The sequence below is a fragment of the Nycticebus coucang genome, chromosome 2 (genome assembly GCF_027406575.1).
Source record: "Nycticebus coucang isolate mNycCou1 chromosome 2, mNycCou1.pri, whole genome shotgun sequence".
NCBI classification, from domain to species: Eukaryota; Metazoa; Chordata; class Mammalia; order Primates; family Lorisidae; genus Nycticebus; species Nycticebus coucang.
Genome location: NC_069781.1, coordinates 72114972 through 72142480, shown reverse-complemented (window position 1 = coordinate 72142480; position 27509 = coordinate 72114972). Strand labels below are relative to the sequence as shown.

General features: G+C 44.2%; 2 protein-coding genes across 2 annotated transcripts in view; one reads left to right on the top strand and one right to left on the bottom strand.

Annotated features, from left to right (window-relative positions):
• Nucleotides 1-27509, bottom strand: part of GLDC (glycine decarboxylase) — a 118190-nt gene that overhangs the window by 41116 nt on the left and 49565 nt on the right. The window contains exons 8-15 of the mRNA XM_053573195.1: nt 27129-27225; nt 19367-19472; nt 16564-16703; nt 14434-14514; nt 10491-10588; nt 9926-10010; nt 9714-9755; nt 8373-8515 (exon numbers count right to left, since the gene is read on the bottom strand). Of these exons, the coding sequence (XP_053429170.1) occupies nt 8373-8515; nt 9714-9755; nt 9926-10010; nt 10491-10588; nt 14434-14514; nt 16564-16703; nt 19367-19472; nt 27129-27225 (792 nt within the window). The remainder of the gene's footprint in view (nt 1-8372; nt 8516-9713; nt 9756-9925; nt 10011-10490; nt 10589-14433; nt 14515-16563; nt 16704-19366; nt 19473-27128; nt 27226-27509) is intronic.
• Nucleotides 25438-26129, top strand: LOC128573019 (zinc finger CCHC domain-containing protein 17-like). Its single transcript, XM_053573235.1, has 2 exons — nt 25438-25755; nt 26009-26129. The coding sequence occupies exons 1-2, from the start codon at nt 25439-25441 to the stop codon at nt 26127-26129; spliced, it is 438 nt and encodes a 145-aa protein (XP_053429210.1). The 5' UTR covers nt 25438.

Genomic DNA, 27509 nt, shown 5'->3' with positions numbered 1-27509 from the left:
TAATATTTTTGAACCACAGTTAACCTTAGGTCATTGATAGGAAGGATAAGGGGAAACTACAGCAACAATAGCCAAGACCGTGTGTTACTGGAGGAGGAACACACACACAGATCAATGAAATAGAACACAAAACAGATACAGATGCACACAAACAAGCCTAACTGATTTTTGACTAAGTTGCAAAAACAATTCAGTAGAGGAAGGATAGTCTCAATCTCATTTGTCACCCTCAGTAGAGTGCTGTGCCTTCATAACTCACAGCAACCTCATACTCTTGGACTCAAGCTATTCTCTTGCCTCAGCCTCCCGAGCATCTGTGACTACAGGCGCCCGCCATAACACCCGGCTATTTTTAGAGATGGGCTCTCGCTCTGGCTCAGGCTGGTATCCAATACTTGAGCGCATGCAATCCACCCACCTCAGTCTCTCAGAGTGCTAGGATTACAGGCATGAGCCACTGCACCCAGCCTTGAAAAATAGTCTTTTCAACAAATGGTACTTGGAGCAATTAGACATCCATAAGCACAACCCACATCTCACAGCTTATAGAAACATTACCAGTAAATAGATTATGGACTTAAATGAAAGACATAAAACTAGGGAAAAATAATCTTTAGTGTCTAAAGCATGCTTGAAGCCAAAAGAACAAGCCATAAAAGAAAAAAACTATAATTGGGCTTCGTCATAATTAAAAATCCTTTTAAGAATGAGAGGATAAGCTTCAGAATGAGAGAAATATCTACCAGTTACATAGCCAACACCAACAGAAACAAATGCAACTCGGAAAATGATGCCATGATGTACAAACGTCAGTGTGATTAGAAATACAATGGGAGGGTCCCATTAGGATATCGGGGATTTGCTGAGTTTTCATTGGGGCTATTTGGGGGTGAGGATGGCAATGCAGAACCTTTGCACTGCCTAATAATTTGAGAGAGTTCCCTCTTTAGTGTGAATGTAGAGGAGAGAAAGGGTCTGACACTCCTCTATGGAAGCAGAAAAGGACAAGACATTCCTAGTCCCCACCCCTTAATAAGGTGTGGATGTGTGACCCAATCCTACCTACCCCTAGGATACTCCAGCCTAAAACTTCAGGAATCTGAAGTGACTGATCCAAGGAATGGGGCAGTTATGTTTCTGGCCAGGCACAGAGGCACACACATGTGATCCCAGCACCTTAGGAGGCCAAGGCAGAAGGACTGCTTAAGGCTAGGTGTGTAAAAGCAGCCTGGGTTACATAGTCAGAATCCAACTCTACAAAGAAAAAAAAAGTTGCCAGGCATTGGGGTAAGAGTATGGCTTGAGCCCAAAATTTCAAGATTACAGTGATCTAAGATCACACCACTACACTCCAGCCTACATAACAAAGGGACATCCTATCTCTAAAATAAATTAGGCCAGGTGTGGTGGCTCACTCCTGTAATCCCAGCACTCTAGAGCCCGAGGCCGGGGGGATCCCTTGAGCTCAGAAGTTCCAAACCAGCCTGAGCAAGAGCAAGACCCTATCTCTAGGCTTAGCGCCCATAGCACAGTGGTTATGGTGCCAGACACATGCACTGAGGCTGGCGAGTTTGATCCCAGCCTGGGTCAGCTAAACAATGACAACTGCAACAAAAAAACAGCTAGGCATTGTAGCAGGTGCCTGGAGTCCTAGCTACTTGGGAGGCTGAGGCAAGAGAATCGCTTAACCCCAAGAGTCTGAGGTTGCTATGAGCTGTGATGCCACAGCACTCTACGGAGAATGACATAGTGAGACTCTGTCTCAAAAAAAAAAAAAAAAAAAAAGACCCTATCTCTACTAAAACTACACTGGGGCTGGCGGATTCGAACCCAGGCCAGGCCTGCTAAACAATGTGACAACTATAACAAAAAATAGCTGGGTGTTGGGCGGCGCCTGTGGCTCAAGGAGTAGGGTGCCGGTCCCATATGCCGGAGGTGGCGGGTTCAAACCTAGCCCCGGCCAAAAAAAAAAAATAGCTGGGTGTTGAGCCAGGTGCATGTAGTCCCAGCTACTTGGGAGGCTGAGGCAAGAAAATCACTTGAACCCAAGAGTATGAGGTTGCTTTGAGCTGTGATGCCACAGCACTCTACCCAAGGTGACAAAGTGAGAGTGTCTCAAAATAAATAAATAAATTAATTAATTAAAATAAAAATTCCCCGTATTGAGGATGGTAACTATTCCAAGGTCTGACTCTGATATTTTTCTGTGCTGCCAACCTCTCTCAGGTCTTCTTACTTCTGACACTTAATTCTCCAGCTTTCCCATCAATTCATGAATTGCCCAATGACTTCCCTGTAATTTATTTCTCTCCTAAAGTTAGTTCAAGCCCTTTTTCTATTGTTTTCAGCCAGAAGCCTTTATATTGTTAACAGAGAGAATGATCTGAAAAAATAGCCAAAATCTTGTGTGTCTTTTTAAAACTTCTCACGTTGGGCGGCGCCTGTGGCTCAGTGAGTAGGGTACCGGCCCCATATGCCGAGGGTGGCGGGTTCAAACCCAGCCCCGGCCAAATTGCAACAAAAAAATAGCCGGGCGTTGTGGCGGGCGCCTGTAGTCCCAGCTACTCGGGAGGCTGAGGCAAGAGAATCGCGTAAGCCCAAGAGTTAGAGGTTGCTGTGAGCCGTGTAACGCCATGGCACTCTACTGAGGGCCGTACAGTGAGACTCTGTCTCTACAAAAAAAAAAAAAAAACTTCTCACATTATTTTTGGAAACTGAGACCTATAACCCTGCCCCAGCTGTGTTTAGGAGAGGTAGGGGAATGTCCTTTGTTCTACCTACAGGAAGTACTACAGTTGACCTGTCAAGATACAGGCCCTGGCCTCCCAGGTGGGCAAAGGTTTTGGCAGTGATGGGACCATTAGCCATGGATGACAACAGGCCCTCTTTTTCAAAAGTTTTGTTTCTCCTAACATACAGAAAAGTTGGTACTTTGGGATGAGAGTCCCCATTTTTCCTCCTTTGCCAGCAAAAAAACCAAACTTCTCTTTCCCTCTTCTCAACCACTTGTCCTGTTCTTGTGATGTGGCCTTGAGGACAGGGCTGAGCTTTTGGTAAAGATATAGCAATTATTATTAAATGCCTCCTACACCAGTAATGTGTGTTAAAGTCACTCATTCCTAGGCAGATTTAACAAAGAGATGGACCCTGTGGCCATCCTGAAGTTTCTCATACCTTCAATATCAAAGCCCTTGTTAATCTGCTAATCTTTTCAAAGATATCTGGCTACAGGCAAATTGTTCCTCTGCATCTGGGTTACCTCATTTGTCACATGGACATACTGCCACCTAACTCATAAGTGTATTTAAACTTTTATTAGCGAGGGAATATATTCATGAGATTTTTAAAAATCAAAATATATTTTTGAAAGTTAAAGAAATTGAAAGAGAAGCGGTCCTTCTCACTGCTTAACATGTTCCCAAAGATGGCTCTCTTCATCTCTCACCCTGATTTCTCTTCTTCCGGGCATTATGTTTCTTTGGGAAATGAGTCTCCAATGGAGAGGCTTACAGGACTGTGGAGCAGTCTGCCTGTGAAGCTGCACTAAGCTTGGTAGGAAAAGATTCCACAGATGATGGATGACATCAACAAGGAGGGCAGAAAAGGAGGGTAGGGGGGATGGCTAATAGCCAGGGCTTGACTCGCCCTCTCTAAACTATTTACAATTTGCACACAATGGTCATAGCTGGGGCATCAAAGGCCAGAGGAGTCCTCCCTTTTCCCTGTTCCTCCAGGTCAACTAACTCTCCAAATCAATGATGTGGATTACAATCACCTCTTGGAAAACCCTGAGACTGGGCTTTATCCCCAGAGGAAACTCTGTTTGCAGGGTGGGTAGGACATGGGACATCTGTATTCATGAAATGTTCCCCAGGTAATTCTAATGTGCAGCCAAGTCTGTGCAGCCAGGTGTGAGAACCTCTGCAACGAAACCCAGTGGTTTTCGCAGTGCTGTTGCCAAAATAGCAGCAGGAGCTTCATTTGAGTTTATGTTAGGAATGCAGAATGCAAATTCTGAGGTCTTGCTCCAGACTTACTGAATCAGAAACCCTGGAGAGTGGAGTGTAGCAATTTCACAAGCCCTCCAGGTGATCCTCCCAGCACACAGGCTATTTGACAGCCACTGAGAACCCTGTTCACACCTCAGTTTAAAAATCTTCCCAGGAAGGAGATTCTGGGAAAAGCAACAGCCAGCTACGTGCAAGATCAGTTTGCAGTTTTTTTTTTGTAGAGACAGAGTCTCACTTTATTGCCCTCAGTAGAGGGCCATGGCGTCACATAGCTCACAGCAACCTCCAACTCCTGGGCTTAGGCGATTCTCTTGCCTCAGCCTCCCCAGTAGCTGGGACTACAGGCGCCCGCAACAACGCCCGGCTATTTTTTGTTGTTGTTGTTGTTGTTGCAATTTGGCCGGGGCAGGGTTTGAACCCGCCACCCTCGGTATATGGGGCTGGCGCCCTACTCACTGAGCCACAGGCGCCGCCCCAGTTTGCAGTTTTTTTTAAAAGACAAAAAGGACTTCCTCAATCTTACAAGCCAAGTGAGCTAATAGTAATTCCAGCTTGTTTTCACTTTACATATCCATGGAAGATGTTAATTATTCTTTCTGTCTATCTGAAACATCACATCGTAACTGTAAACCAGCAATTCCTAGAATGTATTTATGACCTGGTGGATTTTTAAGAGTGGCAAAGTGAGAACAAGCTGAAGCAAGCCATGCTGGGCTCAGTAGGAAATGGAAAAGCAATTAAATATTATTTGGCGATTTTCTCCACCAAGTTGGAAGTCCTCCAGAGGTTTGTGGTTTAACAAATAAATGGGAGAAAATAGGGATAAGCTTCCTCACATTTTTCTTTCAGGCCCTTTAAGTACCCTTGGGATCTAAATGTCCTAAGGAACTGGAAAGACCAATGAAGGTTGGAAACATCAAGCAAAGTTTTCATGCCACAAGTTATAGTCATTGTCGTAATCTGTTCCCGCCACCCTCGGTATATGGGGCTGGCGCCCTACTCACTGAGTCACAGGCGCTGCCCCGGAGTTGTATTTTATGTCAGCCTGACGCTACCTGCTATCCTATCCTACGGAGCTTCAACTGGGAGCCTTTGGGAGCCTTCCTTCCTCACTTTACTTTTCAGGACTGGGGTGCTAAAGAAGACTGAGGTGAGTCGCAGCTAACACAGCATTTACAAGGAGTTTACCACTGTAAATGCGTACATTAACAAAGACGGAAGATGTCAAAACAACCTATTCTTGGCCGTGTGCAGTGGCTCACGCCTGTAATCCTAGCACTCTGGGAGGCCTGAGGCAGGTGGATTACTTGAGCTCAGGAGACCAGCCTGAGCAAAAGCAAAACCCCATCTCTATGAAAAACAGAAAAACTGAGGCAAGAGGATCACTTGACCCCAGGAGTTGGAGGTTGCTGTGAGCTATGACTCCATGACACTCTACCCAGGACAACAGCTTGAGACTCTGTCTCAAGAAAAAAAAACAAAAGGCTAACTTTTTTTTGCATGAATCAATCTATTCATTATGCAAATGGGTAATTAATCACTTAAAATGATAAAGTATAGTTGGCCTCCAGGTTACAGATAAATATACGTTCCTGAAAATGTTCTTATTTTTTTCAGGCAGGGTCTGGCTCTGTCTCTTAGGCTAGAGTGCAGAGATCTCATCCAGCTCACTGCAACTTCAAACTCCTAGGCTCAAGCAGTCCTCCAACCTTGGACTTCCAGTGTTGAGATTACAAGGGTGACCCACCACACCCAGCCCTGAGTAGTCTTTAGGTCTGCTTTGTGTATAACCAGGATTCCTGATGAACATTGTATATATGTTAATACTACAATACTATAATGGCTCATATGTTGTAATAATGACACAATGTAATACTGTTAACAGTAATCCCCCTATATTGTTATAGAAACTATTTTTTAATTCAAACATAAAATATATCAAAAATTTAGACATTTCAAAAAAAAATAATAATAAAGGGGGTGGTGACTGTAGCTCAAAGGAGTAGGACACTGGCCCCATATACCGAGGTGGTGGGTTCAAATCTGGCCCCAGCCAAAAACTGCAAAAAAAAAAAAAAAGAAAAGAAAAGAAAAGAAAAAAATATAAAATAAAGGCTAACACTCACCTAATGTTCCATTAAAAAAAAAAAAAAGAAAACTTGAAAAATTTACTATCTGGTATGAAACGGAACATGTCACCATATTCTATCACTAGAGGGCGAAGTTTCTTCATTTTCAGCATTCAACACAAGTATTTTTGCATCAGGTTAAGAATTCACTCAAGTTTCACCCTTACATAACAAAAAACTAAATAATGAAGGTTTGTTTGTTTTTGTTTTTGTTTTCTTGAGACAGAGTCTCAATCTGTTGCCTGGGCCAGAGTGCAGTGGCATCATCATAGCTCACTGCAGACTCAAACTCCTAGCTAGAACTAATGATGTGTACCACCACGCCCAGCTAATTTTTTAATTTTTTTGTAGATACAGGATCTTGCTACGTTGCTCAGGATAGTCTCTAACAGCTGGCTTCAAGTGCTCCTCCCAGCTCAGCCTCTTAGAGTGTTAGGACTACAGGTGTGAGCCACTGCACCCAGCCTGAATAATGAGGTTTTAATCAAAGTATACCAATGCTTAACTTTCATGAAATCAGTTCCTTTCTATTTATAAAATGAGAATTTCAGACATGATTTTTGAAGCTACTATTAAGAGAGCACTGTGTCCTTTCATAGGAATATTCCCTCTTCCTAAAGGGTTTGTATTTTATAGGGTATTTTATTTTTATGCAATTTATAGCTTTGCTGTGTTATCCATGACCAAACAGAAAGTAGAATTTGGTTATTTGTATTATTTTATTTTATTTTTTCTGAGACAGAGTCTCAAGCTGTTGCCATAGGTAGAGTGACATGGCATCACAGCTCACAGCACTTCAAATTCTTAGATTTAAGCGATTCTCTTGCCTCCGCCTCCCCCTCAGCTGGGGGTACAGGTGCCCGCCACAACGCCCGGCTATTTTTTTTGTTGCAGTTGTCCTTGTTTTAGCCAGCCTAGGCCAGGTTCGAACCTACCAGCCTCGGTGTATGTGGCCAGTGCCCTATATACGGCCGCTGCCAAGATTTGGTTATTTTTAATCAAATCTCATTGCTTTCTGTTTCAGAAAATGAGACAATAAGCATCTCAGTTCAAAAATAACTTGATTTCTATATTTATCTTGAAATAGAGAGTCTGCCTTACTAACCAGCTCCCAGATGATGCCAGTGCTGACACTGCTTGGGGAGATCCACATGCTGAGTGGTAGAAGGGAGAGAAGAGGGGGCAGATACCAGGCCTCCTCTTCTGAAGACATCATCCCAAGACGTTAACTCACACACTGATAACATGTCTGCCTGCCTATCGTCTCTCTTTCATCTACTACCATGCAGGGAGATAGATCACAAACCCAGTGAATTCCAAATTGGGTGTACATCAGAATCACATGGTTGCTTCTTTTTTTTTTTTTTGAGACAGAGTTTCACTATGTCACCCTTGTAGAGTGCTGTGGTGTCACAGCTCACAGCAACCTCAAACTTGGGGCTTACGTGAGTCTCTTGCTTCAGCCTCCCAAGTAGCTGGGACTACAGGTGCCCGCCACAACACCCGGCTATTTTTTTGATGCAGTTGTCATTGTTGTTTAGCAGGCCCAGGCCAGGCTAGAACATGCCAGCTTCGGTGTATGTGGCCGGCATCCTACCCACTGAGCTACAGGCGCCACCCTCATGGTTGCTTCTTAAAACTAAAGGCTCTTGGCCTTCACGCCTGGAGATGATGATCAGCAGGTGTAGGATGAGAGCCCAGGAATTTGCATTCTATAACAAGTGCCCAGGAGATCTTTCTGAAGCCTCCTTCTACTTTTGAAACTCACTGTTCTTTTTAAAGTTTTTACTTTACAGACAAGGAGACTGAGGCTAGAAGTGACTTTTCAAAGTTAGTGACAGAATCAAAGGAGGAGCTAGGTTCTCATGGTCACAGTAGACTGAGACACTGCTGCTTGTTCAGAGTTAGCCCATGCGCTCCATCCTTACTCCTGGCTGTGTCATTGACAGAGTGTCTACCTAGTTTACAAAGACGCCTACAATGAACCACATCTCCCAACATTCACATGGCGTGTGCACCCTTCTCACATTCCATCAGAGCTGACCCTGTGACTTACTCTGACAGAATGAGACCACCTTGTACCTTCTAACCATGTCAACCTAGTGAGGCAGAACTGTCTAGTCAACTCACAGAATGACACAAAATAATTAACCATTATTCTAAGCCTGTATGTTTTGGCATGGGTGTTACACACAATAGATAGCTGAAACAAAAGGAAAAGCAAGGCGCTTACCTGTTTGGCTGGAAAGAGATCCGGTCGTACCCTGTGAGTTCACACAAATCTGTCTCGAGCTCTCGGAAAAGCTGCTGATATCCTTGCGCTTGGTCCAGAGGCACAAAGGGGTGGATGTTTGCAAATCCTTTCCATGTGATAGGCTGAAAAGCAAGAAAGGAGCAAAAATATACATGTACATATTGTGATAACAGTAACAACAAGAATTTTAATACCGATGAATAATGATGATACTAAGAGCTAAGATAAAGAGTACCTACCATGTGTTGGACACTGTTATAAGCACTTTAAATATATTAATTCATTTAAGTCTCATCACAATTCTTATCTTCATTTTACAGGTGGGACATAGAGGCCCCAAAAAGGATTCTAAAAATATAATAGAATCTCTGTAAGTTGGCCACCCAAGGACTGTAACAAACTGGTCAACATATGGAGGTGGTCAACATAAGGAACTAGGCCTACTGTAGTGATATGTACGTGTGGCGCATGTCCACTCTATAAAAATTTAGGTCAACATAAGGAGGTGGTCAACTATGCAGGTTCTACTAAATAATCTTTTCCTACATTTTCAGGGGAAAAAAGGCCCCAAAGTTAGCTTGTTTTCATGAAATACCAGGAGTTGCTTCATGTATGGTTTGATGAAACTATCAGATACCACATGTTATTCTTTTTCTGCATTAAGCAGAACAAGAAATCAATATAACAATGAATGGCGAAAACCCTACTTACCACAATACAAAATATTTTCTTTTCCCTGATATGATTTGTCATATAAGAATAAACCTAAGAGGCCTTTGGATCAATGAAAATAACATTTTTTGAAAAGGAATAAACCTAAGAAATAAAAGGCAAGGAGAAATTTTCCTAAAATAGATCCTGGCCTAGAAGAGAAACTTGCCAACCACAGCAGCAAGTTACACAAATCTTGTATTGACTCGAGGAATAAATTTAAATTTCAAATCCCAACACTTCTGTAAAGGGATTTCTAGAAAGAAGGCTTAAGGTTCTTAATTCTACTTGAGGTAACAAACTACAAACCATTGTGCCTGACCTAATGAAGCTTTTAATGACAGGTCTAAAATGGGGGAGGGGAGAAGGATAGAAAGGCATAAACACAATATATTTAATTAATTTTTTAAAAAATAATTTTACCTATAAATGTAAATGACCAAGTGAGAAATATAGGGTTTCCTCCAAGACTGGTGAATAACAAGGCAAAGGATTATTAAAGTAGTTGTTAAATCACAGTCCCAATGGATTTAACCAGTTACAGGCTTATGCAGAGGCTAGAGCACTGCCCCTATTAAAGTACCCTCTTAATAGAAGTGACCTACTTACTGTGAGTTCAGATGAACTATTAAGTTTCATGGTGCATGATCCCTTTAAGAAGCAAATCCAAAATGAACCATATTAGTGATTTCCTATACAGTCCAAGGATCAATCTTCATATTTCCCCACAGGCCCAGCCCTTTGCCCCCTGCAGCACATTACACAACCCAAAGAGTGGGATTGGGGGGAGGGCTGAAACAAAAAAAGCCACAAATAACTACCAGTGGAATCATGCTATGAACAAGGGAAATGTCTTTGTTTTCCAGTTTCTTCATATATCGGACAATATTTGTTTCTGAGTGATAGCTGTGAACAGAAACCACATAATTAGGGCCAATAAAATTAGGTAAGAGTCCATTAACATCCTCCTGATAGATAAGACACATTGACATCTTCCTTCAAAATACAGATAAATTTTGACTATAGGCCACCTGTCAACTAGACATCAGAAAGAAGGGTGCAGAACCCCCTGGAACCTTAGAGGATGCCCTAAGACAAGATGCTGCCTGTGGACATGAGAAGAAGGTAGGGAAGGGGAGGACACAGGACTCCCAGGAATGAACTTCACCCTGGCAACTCTACATCCAAACTCCCCTTTTCCTGACAGTGCTGAGGGAGCAGAGCCACAAGGAATCTCGATGTCAGGAATAGGCCCCTATGACAAGGCATCAGTGAGTCACGGCTGACCCACAATAACCTAGGCCATATCACAGTCGGAGCTCCTGAATGCACTCTCTAGCTTATTGCCACAGCACAAGAAGCAGAAGTCACACAAGACCCACAAACCTGTTGAAGACTTGGTGTGTGAGGAACGGGCTGGACCTCTTGAGTGTAGACCCTGGAATACCCCTTCGCTCCTCTCCCATGCTTTCAGCAACCAGCTCCTGTGGAGAGACATAGCAACTAACGGGTGGGAGCCACTTCTGGAGCCAGAGATGGACATACAGGCTTCTGAACTGCTGAGCCACAAAACACTCAAAATGGATCAAAGACGTAAATTTAAAAGCTAAAACTAAGCTCAACGCCTGTAACTCAAGCAGCTAAGGTGCCAGCCGCATACACCAGAGCTGGTGGGTTCAAATCCAGCCTGGGCCTACCAAACAGCAATGACAACTACAGCCAAAAAAATAGCCAGGCATTATGGCTGGCGCGTGTAGTCCCAGCTACTTGAGAGGCTGAGACAAGAGAATCACTTAAGCCCAGGAGTTGGAGGTTGCCGCGAGCTGTAATGCACTCTACCCAGGGCAATAGCTTGAGGCTCTGTGTCAAAAATGAATAAATAAATACATAAAAGCTAAAACTACTGCTAGGCCCGATGACTCACACCTGTAATCCTAAGCACTCTGGGAGACTGAGGCAGGTGGGTTGCTTGAGCTCAGGCATTTAAGACCACCCTAATCGGGCGGCGCCTGTGGCTCAAAGGAGTAGGGCGCTGGCCCCATATACCAGAGGTGGTGGGTTCAAACCTGACCCCGGCCAAAAACTGCAAAAAAAAAAAAAAAAGACCAGCCTGAGCAAGAGCAATACCTTATCTCTACTAAAAGTAGAAAAAAACAAAACAGGCCAGGCACAGTGGCTCACACCTGTAATCCCAGCACTTGGGAGGCAGAGGTGGGTAGATTGCCTGAATTTAAGAGATGGAGACCAGAGTGAGCCAGAGTGAGACCTTGTCTCTAAAAATAGCTGGGCATTGTGGCAGGTACCTGTAGTTCCAGCTACTTGGGAGGCTGAGGCAAAAGAATCGCTTGAGCCCAAGATTTTGAGGTTGCTGTGACCTAAGACACCACAGCATTCTACCAAGGACAACCAAGTAAGACTGTCTCCAAAAAAAAAAAAAAAGTCAGGCATCGTTTCAAGTGCCTATAGACCCAGTTATACAGGAGGCTGAGGCAAGAGGATCACTTGAGTCCAAGAGTTTGAGGTTGCTGTGAGCTATGATATCCTAGCACTCTACACAGGGTGACAGAGTGAGACTCTGTCTCAAAAAAAGTTAAAACTACTGAAATTGTATAAGATCTGCATGGCCTTGAATTTGGTGATGGAGTCTCAGATGACACTAAAAGCATGATCAATAAATGAAAAAGTGCCAGTGCAGTGGCTCACGCCTGTAATCCCAGTACTCTGGGAGGCCGAGGTGGGTGGAATGCCTGAGCTCATGAGTTGGAGACCAGCCTGAGCAAAAGCAAAATCCTGTCTCTACTAAAAATAGAAAAACTTTGGCTCAGCGCCTGTGGCTCAAGCAGCTAAGGCACCAGCCACAGACACATGAGCTGGCGGGTTCAAATCCAGCCTGGGCCTGCCAAACAACAATGATGGCTGCAACCAAAAAAATAGCCGGGCGTTGTAGCAGGTGCCTATAGTCCCAGCTAGTTGGGAGGCTGAGGCAGGAGAATCGCTTGAACCCAAGAGTTGAAGGTTGCTGTGAGCTGTGATGCCACAAAACTCTACCCAGGGTGACAGCTTGAGGCTTTGTCTCGAAAAAAAAAAAATAGAAAAACTGAGGTAAGAAGATTGCTTGAGCCCAAGAGTTGGAGGTTGCTGTGAGCTATGATGTCACTGCACTGTACCCAGGGTAACAGCTTGAGACTCTGCCTCAAAAAAAAAATAATAATAATAACATAAAAATAACAAAAAAAAATAACATAAAAAATAAACAAAAAAGGATAGATAGAACTGGATTTCATGAAATTTAAAGTGTCTAGGGCAGTGCCTGTGGCTCAGTGAATATGGCACCAGCCCCATATGCCGAGGGTGGCGGGTTCGAACCCAGCCCCGGCAAACTGCCACAAAAAAATAGCTGAACATTGGGGCAGGTACCTGTAGGCCCAGCTACTCGGGAGGCTGAGGGAAGATAATCAGCTAAGCCCAAGAGCTGGAGGTTGCTGTGAGCTGTGATGCCACAGCACTCTATTGACTCTATAAAAAGAAAAAAAAAAGAAAGAAAGAAAGAAATTTAAAGTGTCTGCATCAAAGGACATTATTAAGAGTGTGAAGAGATAACCCACAGAACAAGAGAAAACATGTACAAATATATCTGGTGAGGGGCTTTGTCTATCCAGAACACATAATTAAATCCCTGGTTTACTCCTCATCGCCCAAGCTGCCGGTATGGCCACCTTGAGCCCTCAGTGGGTGTTCCAGAAACACTGCTCAAATACGTGGTACAAATATCTGACTAAAGTTAGAGAAATTCAGGAAGGAAGGAGTTTAGTCAGCTGGGTTTATTAATAAAAGATTAAAAGAGAATATTGTGATTCTTCTTTGATAATTTACCCTTGTTATCTGGCTTAATCCCTTGAAGTTCTTTTTCAAAGAAAGCACAGACAACCAAGACAGCTCTACTCAACACTCCAGAAGGTATTCCTACTTCTATAATAAATGCTTCTTTTCACTGATTCCTTCAACAAATACAGGCAGTCCCCGAGTTGCAAACAATCTGATACAACTCATACTTATGAAATGAAGGGAGGTTATTGCAGTAAGTCCCCACATTACAAACATCTGATTGACGTACGACTCACACTTACAAACAGGCTATTATAGCTAATATGTAAATGTACCTGTTCCAAATTCTACTTAAAAACAAACCCACAGAACCCATCTCATCTGTAACCCGGGGACTGCCTCTATTTCCTGAGTGATCACTGCACACTAGGCAGTGTAGGGTGCTGTGACTGACACCTGGCTGCAGATCTGGGCAGCTGCTGACCACTCTCTTTCACTCTACCCATGGAGTGGAAACTCTCGCTTGTAGCTCTTGCTTCATTCTTTTAGAAAGCAATTCAGTCACACTGAACTGCCTATATAATGCTCCTGGGATCTCTCTCCTAGCCTTTATAGCTGCTTTTCCCAGTGCCTGGAACATCCCAACCCCATCTTCATTCTCCCCATTGTTCCATCTTGGTGTATACCTGCTCTTTTTAGGACAATTTTACTTTCAAGTCTTGGTGAGGAGCATGTCCTCTGTCCTCACAGAACATCTTTGCACACTGCCCATCACAACATATCACTTGAGTTGTGTTTGCTTTTCTGGATCTTCATTGGACTATAAAGGGGGCAGGAAGAATGTCTACCTTACCACCATGTTTTCAAGGCCTAGCATGGTACCTGGAACATATTAATTAGGTCCTCCATATTTATTCAATGAATTAATATCATAACTACTCCAGAGTTAGACGTATCCAAGATGCCAATGTTGTGAGTCACCATTTTAGAGACAGTTCCAATGAAACACCATTCATGGTTCTTCCAACTAGCGTGGATACACAGTTCTGGCTGGGGACCTATAACAGTGACCGCCAGCTGTTGGCAGTCACAATAGCAAGGTGATTAATTTTTTTTTTTGTAGAGACAGAGTCTCACTTTATGGCCCTCGGTAGAGTGCCGTGGCCTCACACGGCTCACAGCAACCTCCAACTCCTGGGCTTAAGCGATCCTCTTGCCTCAGCCTCCCGAGTAGCTGGGACTACAGGCGCCCGCCACAACGCCCGGCTATTTTTTGGTTGCAGTTTGGCCGGGGCCGGGTTTGAACCCGCCACCCTTGGTATATGGGGCCGGCGCCCTACCGACTGAGCCACAGGTGCCACCCTCAAGGTGATTAATTTTAAGAGCAAGCTGCAAATATTTTACCTAGGTCCCTTTTCCCCACAGTCAGATCCACAGTAGGGTGGACTCTATGACCCCACCTCTAACAGTCATTGTGAGGAATGCCTGCTTTTATTTTACTTACTGCAGATGATTCACAGCCAAAGATCCACAATAAGTCATCCAGATCTTTTTCATTGACTGTTTCATCAAGAGAAATACCAAGCTATAGAAACAAAACAAAATAGAAAACATAGCTTTACACTCCACAGCTGTGAAGGAATCCCAAGAAAGGTCAAAGAGGAGAGGGTACTGAACAAACTATCCAGCCAGCCAAATAGCAAGGTGCCATTATATTCAAGTTGACCCTTAGGGGAAAGCAAATAGACGAGTCCCAGACTCCCTAAGGTTTAGAGTTTTACTGGCTACCTCTAGTATTTTTTTTTTGAGACAGAGCCTCAAGCTCTGGCCCTGGGTAGAGAGCTATGGCATCACAGCTCACAGCAACCTCCAACTCCTGGGCTTAAGCGATTCTCTTGCCTCAGCCTCCCAAGTAGCTGGGACTACAGGCGCCTACCACAACACCCGGCTATTTTTTGGTTGTAGTTGTCATTGTTGTTTAGCAGGCCTGGGCTGGATTCAAACCCGCCAGCTCTGGAGTATGTGGCTGGCACCTTAGCTGCTGAGCTACAGGAACCGAGCCTAGACTTTTTTTTTTGACATCAGAGTTTTACTGTCAGCTCAGTAGACTCTTGGGCAGAGTTTGAGGTTGTTGTGAGCTGTGATGCTACAGCACTCTCCCTAGGGCAACATAGTGAGACTGTCTCAAAAAAAAAAAAAAAAAAGAGTTTTACTGTGTCATCCTCAGTAGAGCACTGTGGCATCACAGCTCACAGTAACCTGAAACTCTTGGTCTCAAGTGATCCTCTTGCCTCAGCCTATCAAATAGCTGGGATAACGGGATTCTGCCACAACCCGCAGCAATTTTTAGAGATGGGGGTCTCGCTCTGGCTCAGGCTGGTCTTAAACTCCTGAGCTCAACCAATCCATCTGCATTGGTGTCCCAGAACACTAGGATTACAGGTGTGAGCCACCACACCCGGCCTCCACCTCTGGACTTCTAACAATCCCTAGGTGACAAGACACTCTTAACTGGACCTAGATAGGTTGACTTTTTGCTTCCCTTAACTTACTGTATTATATAACTTTATCAGAGCTTTTATCTGAAAAAAAAATTATATTCTAAATAAGGTGTACTATGAGGAAAATAACTATGTATGTGCCTCTGAGTCCCATATATTAAAACAGAAATCTTAAGGAAAGTAAGATGAATTATCTTTTCTATTTTTTTTTTTTTTTTGAGTCTCACTCTGTTGCCCAGGCTAAAGTGCCATGGCATCACAACAACCTCAAACTCCTGGGTTCAAGTGATCCTTCTGCCTCAGTCTCCCAAATATCTGGGATTACAGGCGCCCACCACAACATCTGGCTAATTTTTCTATTTTTAGTAGAGACAAGGACTTGGTCTTGCTCAGGCTGGTTTTGAACTCCTGAGCTCCAGCAATCTACCCACCTTGCCCTCCCAGAACACTAGGATTACAACATGAGCTACCATTCCCAGGCAGGGAAAGCAAAGGATGAACTTAACCTTAAATGAAAAGGGCACAGTATTACATATTGAAAGTGAAACTTCTCTTCAGGTCTTGTAGCTCAGTGAGTAGGGTGCCAGCCACATCCACCGGGGCTTCTCCATGGCACTCTACCCAGGGCGACATAAGGAGACTGTCTCCAAAAAAAAAAAACTGTGCCTCAATTTCTAATGCAGACTTTTTAAAAAATAAATAGGATACCTTTTTTTTGTTTGTTTGTTGTTTGTTTTTCTAGAGACAGAGTCTCACTTTGTCACCCTCAGTAGAATGCTGTGGCGTCACAGCTCACAGCAACCTCCAACTCCTGGGCTTAGGTGATTCTCTTGTCTCAGCCTCCCGAGTAGCTGGGACTACAGGTGCCCGCCACAACACCCGGCTATTTTTTTGTTGCGGTTGGCAGAGTCTGGGTTTGAACCCGCCACCCTCCGTATATGGGGCTGGCGCCCTACCCACTGAGCCACAGGCGCCGCCCAAATAGGATACCTTTTAATGGGAAATTCATGAGAGAATTGGTAAAAAATAAATAGGATGCCTTTTAATGGGAAATTCATGAGAGAATTGGTAAAAAATAAATAGGATACCTTTTAATGGGAAATTCATGAGCGAATTGGTAAAAAATGACTTACTGTGCCATCCTTATAAAGCCGAAAATTGATTTGCTGCTGAGCAGCCCTGTCCAAGACCTCCTTCATTGAGCAGCCACACTGAACCTTCAAGGTGTCAAAGAATAAATTGTGCTGGAGTTGATGCCCTGCTCGCTTGAGACCTAGACAAGATGGGAGAGAGTCACCAATCTCCGACCCAGAAGCCTGCTTCTGGCAGTGATATTTCACAGAGAAATAAAGAGGTGAATTTCACTGTAGTTCCTGGTCCTGCCCAGTGTTTTGGTGTCTGCTTTGAAAAAAATGAAACATTTTTATTACTATGCTAAGGAAAACTATGACCATTGTGTGTGTGTGTGCACGTGTCTGTGTTATATCAAATGTTTATATATTTCATTACTTTCCTTAATAATTAAACTATACCATGAGCATCTTTGCTTTCCTAAGATTCATATCTATATATCCATCTATATGTGTGTGTGTGTGTGTGTATATATATATATATATATTTGTTTGTTTGTTTGTTTGTTTTGAGGCAGAGTGCATTGGCATCATCACAGCTCACTGCAACCTCAAACTCCTGGGTTTAAGTGATCCTTCTACCTCAGCCTCCCAAGTAGCTGAACTATAGGCATGTGCTAAAAGACCTAGATAATTTTTCTATTTTTAGTAGAGATGGAATCTCACTTCTCGTCAGGCTGGTCTCCTGAGCTCAAGCAATTCTTTCACCTTGGCCTCCTTGGCTGCTACGATTATAGGCATGAGCCGCCATTCCTGGCAATATCTGTATTATTTTTAATAGCTATATAATAGTCAAATAAACAGATATGCAATAATTTAATCATTATTATTTACGCTGGTTTAAGATTCGGCTTTTATAAACAATGTTTCAATGCACATTCTTTACAACTTTATCTGATTATTTACTTTAGATAAATTCTAGCAGTAAAATTTCTGGAATTTTTTGTTGTTTTGTTTATCAGCCCAGGTGAGGCTGGAACCTGTGGCCCCTGGTGTGTGGTGCCAGTGCACTAAGCACTGCCCTGCAGTAGCCAACTCTCAGTAGAATTTCTGGATCATATTATAGGGATATTTTTAAAGCTTTGGATACTAGTATTTGAGTGCCAACTATAAAAGTCATACTCATACAGTAGCAGCATTCTTCTTAATTTTTGCCAATGTAATAAAAAAATATTATTTTAGGCTGGGCACAGTGGTTCATGCCTGTAATCCCAGCACTCTGGGGGGCCAAGGCAGGTGGATTGCCTGAGCTCACTGGTTTGAGACCAGCCTGAGCCAGAGCCAGAGTGAGACCCCCCTCTCTAAAAATAGGCGATCATTGTGGTGGGTGCCTATAATCCCAGCTACTCGGGGGGCTGAGGCAAGAGAATCACTTGAGCCCAAGAGTTTGAAGTTGCTTTGAGCTATGACTCCACAGCACTCTACCAAGGGCAAAAAAGTGAGCCCAAGCCCAACCTCAAACTTGGGCTTGAGCGATCCTCTTGGGTCAGCCTCCTAAGTATCTGGAACTACAGGTGCCTGCCACTACTCCTGGTTAGTTTTTCTATTTTTAGTAGAGATGGGGTCTCTGTCTTGTTCAGGCTGGTTTCAAACTCCTGAGCTCAGGCAATCCATCTGCCTCAGCCTCTCAGAGTGTTAAGATTACAGACATGAACCACTGTGCCGGCCTATTTTATTGTTTTAATTTTCATTACTTGGATTAATACTGAGGTTAAAAATGTATGTGTTTGTTGGGCAATTATTTTAATATTTTAAAATTATATTTAATATATTTTGCCCATTTTTCTTTTTTTTTTTGAGACAGTGTCTCATTATGTCACCTTCAGTAGAGTGCCATGGCATCATAACTCACAGCAACCTCAAAATCCTGGGCTAAAGCAGCTGGGACTACAGGTGCCTGCCACAACACCTGGCTATTTCTTTGTTGAGTCGTTGCAGTTGGCCCTGGCCAGGTTCAATTCCATCAGTCTTGGTGTATGTGGCTGGCAGCATAACCACTGTGCTACGGGCACAGAGCCAATTTTGCCCATTTTTCTATCAGAATATTAATTTTTCTTGTATTTGGGGGAAAGTGAAGAGTTCTATATACAAAAAAATATTGGCAATCAGTCTATCATAGATGTTGAAAATATTTTTTCCAGGCTCGGCGCCTGTGGCTCGAGCGGCTAAGGCACCAGCCACATACACCTGAGCTGGCAGGTTCGAATCCAGCCTGGGCCTGCCAAACAATGATGGCTGCAACCTAAAAAAAAAATAGCCAGACATTGTGGCGGGTGCCTGTAGTCCTAGCTACTTGGGAGGCAGAGGCAGGAGATTTGCTTAAGCCCAGGAGTTGGAGATTGCTGTGAGCTGTGTGTGATGCCACAGCACTCTACCCAGGGTGACAGCTGAAGGCTCTGTCTCAAAAACAAAATATTTTTCCAGTTTCTCCTTTCATTTGTAATTTTGCATATTAAACATATAGCAAGTTTTTCATTTTACTCAAATTTATCAGTCTTGTTATGCCTCAAAAGTTGTTTTTTTATTTTTTTAGAGACAGAGTCTCACTTTGTAGCCTTTGGTAGAGTGCCGTGGTGTTACAGCTTACAGCAACCTCCAACTCTTGGGCTTAGGTGATTCTCTTGCCTCAGCCTCCCAAGTAGCTGGGACTACAGGATCTCGCCACAATGCCCAGCTATTTTTTTGTTGCAGTTTGGCTGGGCAGGGTTCGAACCCATCACCCTCAATATATGGGGCCTGCGCCCTACTCACTGAGCCACAGGGGCCACCCATGCCCCAAAAGTTTTAAAACAGATAACCAACTCACCTTCAGACAAAATCAGAGTGGCATTATGTACCCTCTTAGCAATGTGCTTCAGCCCATGGGAACCATGGTAGATTGCAAACATGGCAGCCATATTTGCCAAGAGAGCCTAAAATGATAAGAAGATTTAAAGAATCAAGTTCATGCATGAATGTGTCATGCCAAAAGAAAAAGAGGAGGAGGAGGAGAGGAAGAAGGGGGAAAGGAAGAGGAAGAAGAGGAGGAGGAAGAAGAATCAAGTTCAATGATGTCATGAAAGACAGTAAGAGGGAGGAATTACTTGACCTGGGATGCCAAAATTAAAAACAGGTACAGAATAAAATGACCACATCTCCTGTATTTTCCACACTAGTTTGGGCCCAGTTATAACCTGAGGGGAAATAACAGCATCCAAGATGCCCCAGACTTATATACTATATAAAACCTTCGGGCGGCACCTGTGGCTCAGCGGGTAGGGCGCCGGTCCCATATGCCGGAGGTGGCGGGTTCAAACCCAGCCCCGGCCAAATTAAAAAAAAAAAAAAAAAAACCTTCAAATTTTACAGTTATGTTGGCTCAGCACCTATAGCACTCTGACTATGGCACCAGCCACATGCACCAAGGCTGGCGGGTTCCAGCCCAACCCAAGCCTGCTAAACAACATGACAACTGCAATAAGAAAATAGCCAGACATTGTGGCAGGCGCTTGTAGTCCCAGCTACTTGGGAGGCTGAGGCAAGAGAATTGCTTAAGCCCAGGAGTTGGAGGTTGCTGTGAGCTGTGACGCCATAGCACTCTATCCAGGGTGACATAGTGAAACTGTCTCAAAAAAAAAAAAGGGCTTCATCCATGCAGCAGCATCATGTCACCCACAAGGAGGAAGATCTGGCTGCCACCAGACATTGAAAAGCAATATTTAATGTTGGAAGGCAAGGGAGCAATAAAGACCTAGGGGATGGGCGGCACCTGTGGCTCAGTGAGTAGGGTGCCGGCCTCTTATACCGAAGGTGGTGGGTTTGAACCCGGCCCCGACCAAATTGCAACATAGCCAGGCGTTATGGCGGATGCCTGTAGTCCCAGCTACTTGGGAGGCTGAGGTGAGAGAATCACCTAAGCCAAGAGCTGGAGGTTGCTGTGAGCTGTGATGCCATGGCACTCTACCAATGGCCACAAAGTGAGACTCTGTCTCAAAAAAAAAAACCTCGGGGATGGGGATAGCAAGATCTGAAGATTTCACACTTAAACATTTCATCAAAAATAAAAGCAGCAGGCTCAGTGCCTGTGGCTCAAATGGCTAAGGTGCCACAGGCGCCACATACACCTGAGCTGGCGGGTTTGAATCCAGCCCAGGCCTCCAAACAATAATAATGGGTGCAACCAAAAAATAGCCGTTGTGGCAGGCATCTGTAGTCCCAGCTACAGAGGCAGAGGCAGAGGCAGGAGAATTGCTTGAGCCAAGGACTTGGAGGTTGCTGTGAGCAGTGATGCTACAGCACTCTACCCAGGGCGACAGCTTGAGGCTCTATCTAAAAAAAAAAAAAATTAAAAAATTAAAAATAATAAAAGCAGCAGAGTGGCTCCCATAGCTCTGGTGCATAGGGCGCCAGTCTCATATACCCAGGCTGGCGGGTTCAAACCAAGCCCGGGCCCTAAACGACTATGATAACTATAACAAAAGAATAGCCAGGAGTTGTGGCAGGTGCCTGTAATCACAGCTACTTGGGAGGCTGAGACAAGAGAATCGCTGAAGGCCAAGAGTGGTTTGAAGTGCTGTGAGCTGTGATGCCAATGCACTCTACAGAAGGCAACATAGTGAGACTATCATAAAATTAAATTAAATTAAATTAAATTAAAATTAAAATTAGGCTCGGCACCTGTAGACTAGTGCATAAGGCGCTAGTCACATATACCCAGGCTGGTGGGTTCGAACCCGCCCTGGGCCTTCCAAACAACAATGACAACTACAAACAAAAAATAGCCAAGCATTGTGGTCAGCGCCTGTAGTCCCAGCTACTTGGGAGGCTGAGGCAAGAGAATCACTTAAGCCCAAGAGTTTGAGGTTGCTGTGAGCTGTGATGCCATAGTAATCTCCCAAGGGTGACATAGTAAGACTCTGTTTCCAAAAAAGAAACAAGATCTTGTCTCTATAATAGAATAAGATAAAATAAGACAAGATAATATCTAATCAACGATGAGATAACCCTATCAACGATGCAAAACTAAAAGAAGTCTAGTGTGCACCCTGCAATGCTGGGGTGGGTGGGTGGAGGAGACTAGGATGGAAAAGAATATGAGCATGGTTATGGTGGCTCATGCCTGTAATCCTAGCATTTGGGGAAGCTGAGGTGGGAAGATTGCTTAAGGCCAGGAGTTTGAGACCAACCTCAGCAACACAGAAAGACCCTGTCTTTACACAAAACTTTAAAAATTTGCCAGGCTACTTGGGAGGCTGAGGCAGCAGGATTGGTTAAGCCTAAGAATTTTTTCTCTTTTCTTTTTTAGTAGCTGGGACTACAGGCGCCCGCCACAACGCCCAGCTATTTTTTTGTTGTTGTTGTTGTTGCAGTTCAGCCGGGGTGGGCCCGAACCCGCCACCCTCGGCATATGGGGCCGGCGCCCTACCGACTGAGCCACAGGTGCCGCCCCAAGCCTAAGAATTTGAAGTTGCAGGTGGAGTCTGTGGTTCAGTGAGTAGGGCGCTGGCCCCATATATCGAGGGTGGTGGGTTCAAACCCAGCCCTGGCCAAACTGCAACAACAAAAAAAAATAGCCGGGCTTGGGCAGCGCCTGTGGCTCAGTTGGTAGGGCGCCGGCCCCATATGCCGAGGGTGGCAGGTTCGAACCCGACCCCGGCCAAACTGCAACCAAAAAAAAAATAGCCGGGCGTTGTGGCGGGCGCCTGTAGTCCCAGCTACTCGGGAGGCTGAGGCAAGAGAATCGCTTAAGCCCAGGAGTTGGAGGTTGCTGTGAGCTGTGTGAGGCCACAGCACTCTACCGAGGGCCATAAAGTGAGACTCTGTCTCTACAAAAAACAAAAAAATAGCCGGGCTTTGTGGCAGAGGCCTGTAGTGCCAGCTACTCAGGAGGCTGAGGCAAGAGAATCGCCTAAGCTCAGGAGCTGGAGGTTGCTGTGAGCTATGTTACGCCACAGCACTCTACCGAGACTCTGTGGAGACTCTGTCTCCACAAAAAAATTCGTAGACCAAATTTTTGACCAAAGTACACTACTTAAACATTAATTTCTAATTCAACTTGTTAATATGTTGTTTGGGATGTTGTCACTCATTTATAAGTGAAATACGTTTGTAATTTCCCCCTTTATAATAATATATTCTCTAGCCGGGCATTGTGGTGGGCGCCTGTAGTCCCAGCTACTCGGGAGGCTGAGGCAAGAGAATCGCGTAAGCCCAAGAGCTGGAGGTTGCTGTGAGCCGTGTGACACCACAGCACTCTACCCGAGGGCGGTACAATGAGACTCTTTCTCTACAAAAAAAAAAAAATATATATATATATATATATATATATTCTCTCTAATTTTAATATCAGGTGTTCCCAGATCAAGTAGAATGATTTTGAAGTATTTCTTCTTTCTCTATTGTCTATAAGATTTGGCATGATCTGTTTTTTGAAATTATCGTTTACTTTTATTTATAAATATTAGTTGTCTATTTTTTGAAACTTAAAAAAAATAATAAGAAGAAGTTAACTGACGACTCCATACTGAATGTCAAAGTCAAAGCATCTTAGGCAAGTCTCCTGTCTCAGCCTCCCAAGTAGCTGGGACTACAGGCACCTGCCACAATGCCCGGCTACCTTTTTGTTGCAGTTTGGCAGGGGCTGGGTTTGAACCTGCCACCCTCAGTATATGGGGCCAGCGCCCTACACACTGAGCCACAAGCACCGCCTGAGAAAACATCATTTTAATAACCGCTAAAAAAAATACAGACCTTTTATACCCCAAGTTAAGTGATGGAATATCTGCTCTATACCTGAACTAGAAGAAATTAAGAAGCAAGAACATAACTTTTTTTTTTTTGGCTACAAAGTCTCACTTTGTCACCCTTGGTAGAGTGCCGTGGTGTCATTGCTCACAGCAACCTCAAACTCTTGGGTTCAAGTGATTCTCTTGCCTCAGCCTCCTGAGTAGCTGGGACCACAGGAGCCCACCACAATGCCTGGGTATTTTTAGAGATGAGGTCTCGCTCTTGCTCAGGCTGGTATCCTGTGCCTATGAGCTCATGCAATCCATCCACCCCAGCCTCCCAAGTGCTAGGATTATAGGCGTGAGCCACCATGCCCAGCAGGAATATAACTTTTGTTCATTGCAGACAGCTCAAGATCACCTGAAAAATGAAACCTGAAGCAGAAAGCTGAGGCCCTAAAAGGACTTACGATCAGACAGACTTTTCTGGAAGAACATGGGCAAAAGGGACAATGCAAGAGAAGTCAGCTGCAGAGGATGGAAATCACATGAGCAGAGAATTCAACAAATGGGCGGTAAACTACAGGAACTAGAGGCAGCCTATAAAATTGACTTATTCTTCAACAGAAAAATATCCAGTGACAACTGGCTGTGATATAGAAAGTGCTCTAACCTGAAAAGAGGCAGCACCTTCCTAAAGAAAAACAACCGACTTAGTTCAATGTAAGCATTTCACATTGTATATTGAAGCAGTACCTTGAACCCCATAAATGCATCAATGTACAAAGTTATGATTTAATAAAAAGCAATTAAAAAAAAAAAGAAGAAGAAAAAGAAAAACAACAGAGAAAGTGCTCCAAAGACCTGCAGTGCAGGACCAACCATACGAAGACCTCATTGTCCACTGCCTTCCTACAGAGGCTTTCTAAAACCCAGGAGTGGTTCCAGCAGCAAATGCCCCCAGAGAAAAGAGCATCACACCTCCATTGCCATGTCTGTGAGCTCTCTCTCTCTGACCCTTACAGAAAGAGACACACCTAGAGTGGACCCTGTGCTCAGGAGTGGTCTTCCACCTGATCCTAGGTGTTGGCAGGGTTTCAAAACCCTCTGAGTCAGGAGGAAGGAATAACAGATTACCTAGGCTGTATAGCGTATACTATTCAGGTGACGGGTGCACTAAAAGCCCAGACTTCACCACTATGCAATATACATGTATACATGTAACAGAATTCAACTTATACCCCTGAGTATTTTTTAAAAGTTTTAAAGAAGAGGAGAAAAAGCAACAAATGCTGTGATGCAAGCCCTGGAGCAACTTCAAGGATGGTTGGAAGTCCAGGAAGCCCCTCCTCCTTTAGCTCTTTACCCCATCCATCTCCGGAGGGCCTATCCTGAACTCCCAGAAAGAGTGCCTGTGACTACCACCTACTGGCCAATATGGGCGGTCCCCTCAAGCTGTCACCTCAAGTGCCCTCAATTTGCTTTCCTCAAGTGTCCTCATCCCGTTGCTGGAGAGCCTCTGTCACAGCCCCAAAAGAAGGGGCTCCATCTCCACCCATATGCCCTATGGCCAAGAACAGGAGAGATTCTGATCAATCCCCATCTTTTATATACACTACCCATAAAATACACATTAATAGAAAGGAAAGAATGGCCTTTTGTCCTTTCTTTAAAATCAATCTATTCATGTTTTAAAAATGTAATTTTAGGTAAAATAGAAACTAATAATGTTATTTTTAAAATATGAAAACACGTCTTGTAGGTGAAAGCACCATGACAGAGTTTGACATTTCGCACGACGCTGCAGCTGGGTGTCTTGGAGCTGATGATGTGACACTTGAATTAGTTTCAGTTGAAGAGAAGTAGAGGAGGGGCGGCGCCTATGGCTCAGTGAGTAGGGCGCCAGCCCCATATACCGAGGGTGGCAGGTTCAAACCCACCCAGAGCCAAACTACAACCAAAAAAATAACCGGGCATTGTGGCGGGCGCCTGTAGTCCCAGCTGCTTGGGAGGCTGAGGCTCAAGAGAATCGCGTAAGCCCAAGAGCTAGAGGTTGCTGTGAGTCCTGTGACGTCATGGCACACTCTACCGAGGGTGGTAAAGTGAGACTCTGTCTCTACAAAAAACAAAAAAAAAAAAAAGAAGAGAAATGGAGGAGCCATAGAACATTAAGGATGAATTCAGGAAGGTCTGAGACCATGGAAAACTTGCCTGCTCTCTACACTATTTTCCAAGGAGAGGTTGCTATGGTAACAGACTATGGAGCCTTTGTCAAAATCCTAGGTTGTCGGAAGCAAGGTTTGGTCCATCAAACTCACATGTCATCCTGTCGGGTGGATAAGCCCTCTGAGATAGTAGATGTTGGAGACAAAGCATGGGTGAAGCTTATTGGCCAAGAGATGAAAAATGATAGAATAAAAGTATTCCTGTCCATGAAAGTTGTCAACCAAGGGACTGGGAAAGACCTTGATCCCAACAATGTTATCACTGAGTAGGCAAGAAGAGAGGAGGAGGCATTCCTTCCAGGATTACACTGGGCAGAACATCACCCTCAAGGCTGTCCTGAACACTACCTGCAAGAAGTGGGGTTGTAAAAGCCACTTTGCAAAAGACTGTTTCATGCAACCGGGTGGGACCAAATACTCTCTGATACTCTACCTGACGAGGAAGAAGAGGAGGAAGAAGCAAAGTCAGCAGAGTTTGAGAAGCCTGACCCCATGAAAAATTCTTCTAGAAAAAGAAAGAAAAGAAAAAAACAGAAGCGTAGAGACAGGAAGTCATCTGACAGCTCAGACTCTGAGAGTGATACAGGCAAGAGGTCAAGGCACACATCAAAAGACAGCAAGGCAGCAAAGAAGAAAATAGAGAAAAAGAACCATAAGAAGAAGCACAAGGAGAGAGAGTAGGAAGAGTGCGGAGAGTGATTGTGACCTTGAAAGCCCTGGATCCTCAAAAGACTCAATAGTGAGAATACGGCTTCCTACCCTGTTAACGTCACTCCCGTGGGAGATGGCTTCCCTTCACGCAACAGGCAGGTCTGGGAACTAGAGCTCAAAAGCAGCTGCCTGAATGAGTTGTTTCCTTATCACTCTTGGTCCCTTTGCAAGTGACCCCTGCAGCTCACACATTCATTCATCCAAGTTCCTTCATTCAGCAGGAGGTCCTAGTGCCTTCTCCAGCTGTCACTGCCAGAACTGGATTCCTACACGGGAGTCCAGGTTAGAGCCACAGGGACTGCTGTGGAGGTAAGTCTGGCTGTAGTTGGAGACTGATTAACCCCTTCCTATTGGTCTTTTGGGGCTGATTTGGTGGGTGTTCTCTGTCACATCCAACACGGGGGCAGAGGGAGAACGTGTTAAGAAGTGGTGCTTAACTCTTTTCATCCCCCCCAACTTGGTTCTACGGTGCTAGAAGTGACAGCAGTGGCTACAGCCAGAAAACAATCATTTGCAGTGTGACTTAGCTAGTATATGACATTCCAGAGGACCACTGAATCGGACAGCTGAAACCAAGATCATTGTTCACTTTGTATTTTACTACTGTGTGAGTCAGTTGATTCTACTTCAGGTCCCCGCTTAAATTCCTGGCACTAAAAGAAAATAATAATAATAAAAATAAAATATGAAAACACCTGTGATGAAGCAAGTGCACAGGCAAAGGGTGTGCATTAACAGAACACCAGTAAAATGCACTGTGCACATATTTTGGTTCCGAAAACCATGAGGCTTCTCTACCAATAAGACTTCGCCATTTCTGGTGCACCCACTGCTCGTAGGTGGTGAACAAATGAACATAAGTGTGAACAAACGAGTAGCTCATTTACGTAGATGAAGGCATTCAGTGGTCAGGCCACATGTGATCTACCTGAGCTGTACAGATGTTGCTGGTAGCCTTATCTCGCCGGATATGCTGCTCCCTGGTTTGAAGAGCAAGACGATACACTTCTTTCCCAGTGACGTCTCTGGACCAGTAACAACGCATCCAGTTAGAACAGACAGCACCAGGAGTCACCATAAACAGATCTACTTCTTTCCTTCCCAGCTTGAAGTGAATTCAGCAAATGTACTTGGATGTCAGTTTGTAAAGAAACGATTCCCAATCCATCAACTCCCATGTGCACATATATTAGTAAAAACCAACAGAAAGCAAGACGGGAGGGAGGTGACAGGGAGGAATAAATTCACACCTAACAAGTACAATGCACACTATCTGGATAAGGGGTACTCTTATAACTTTGACTTAAAT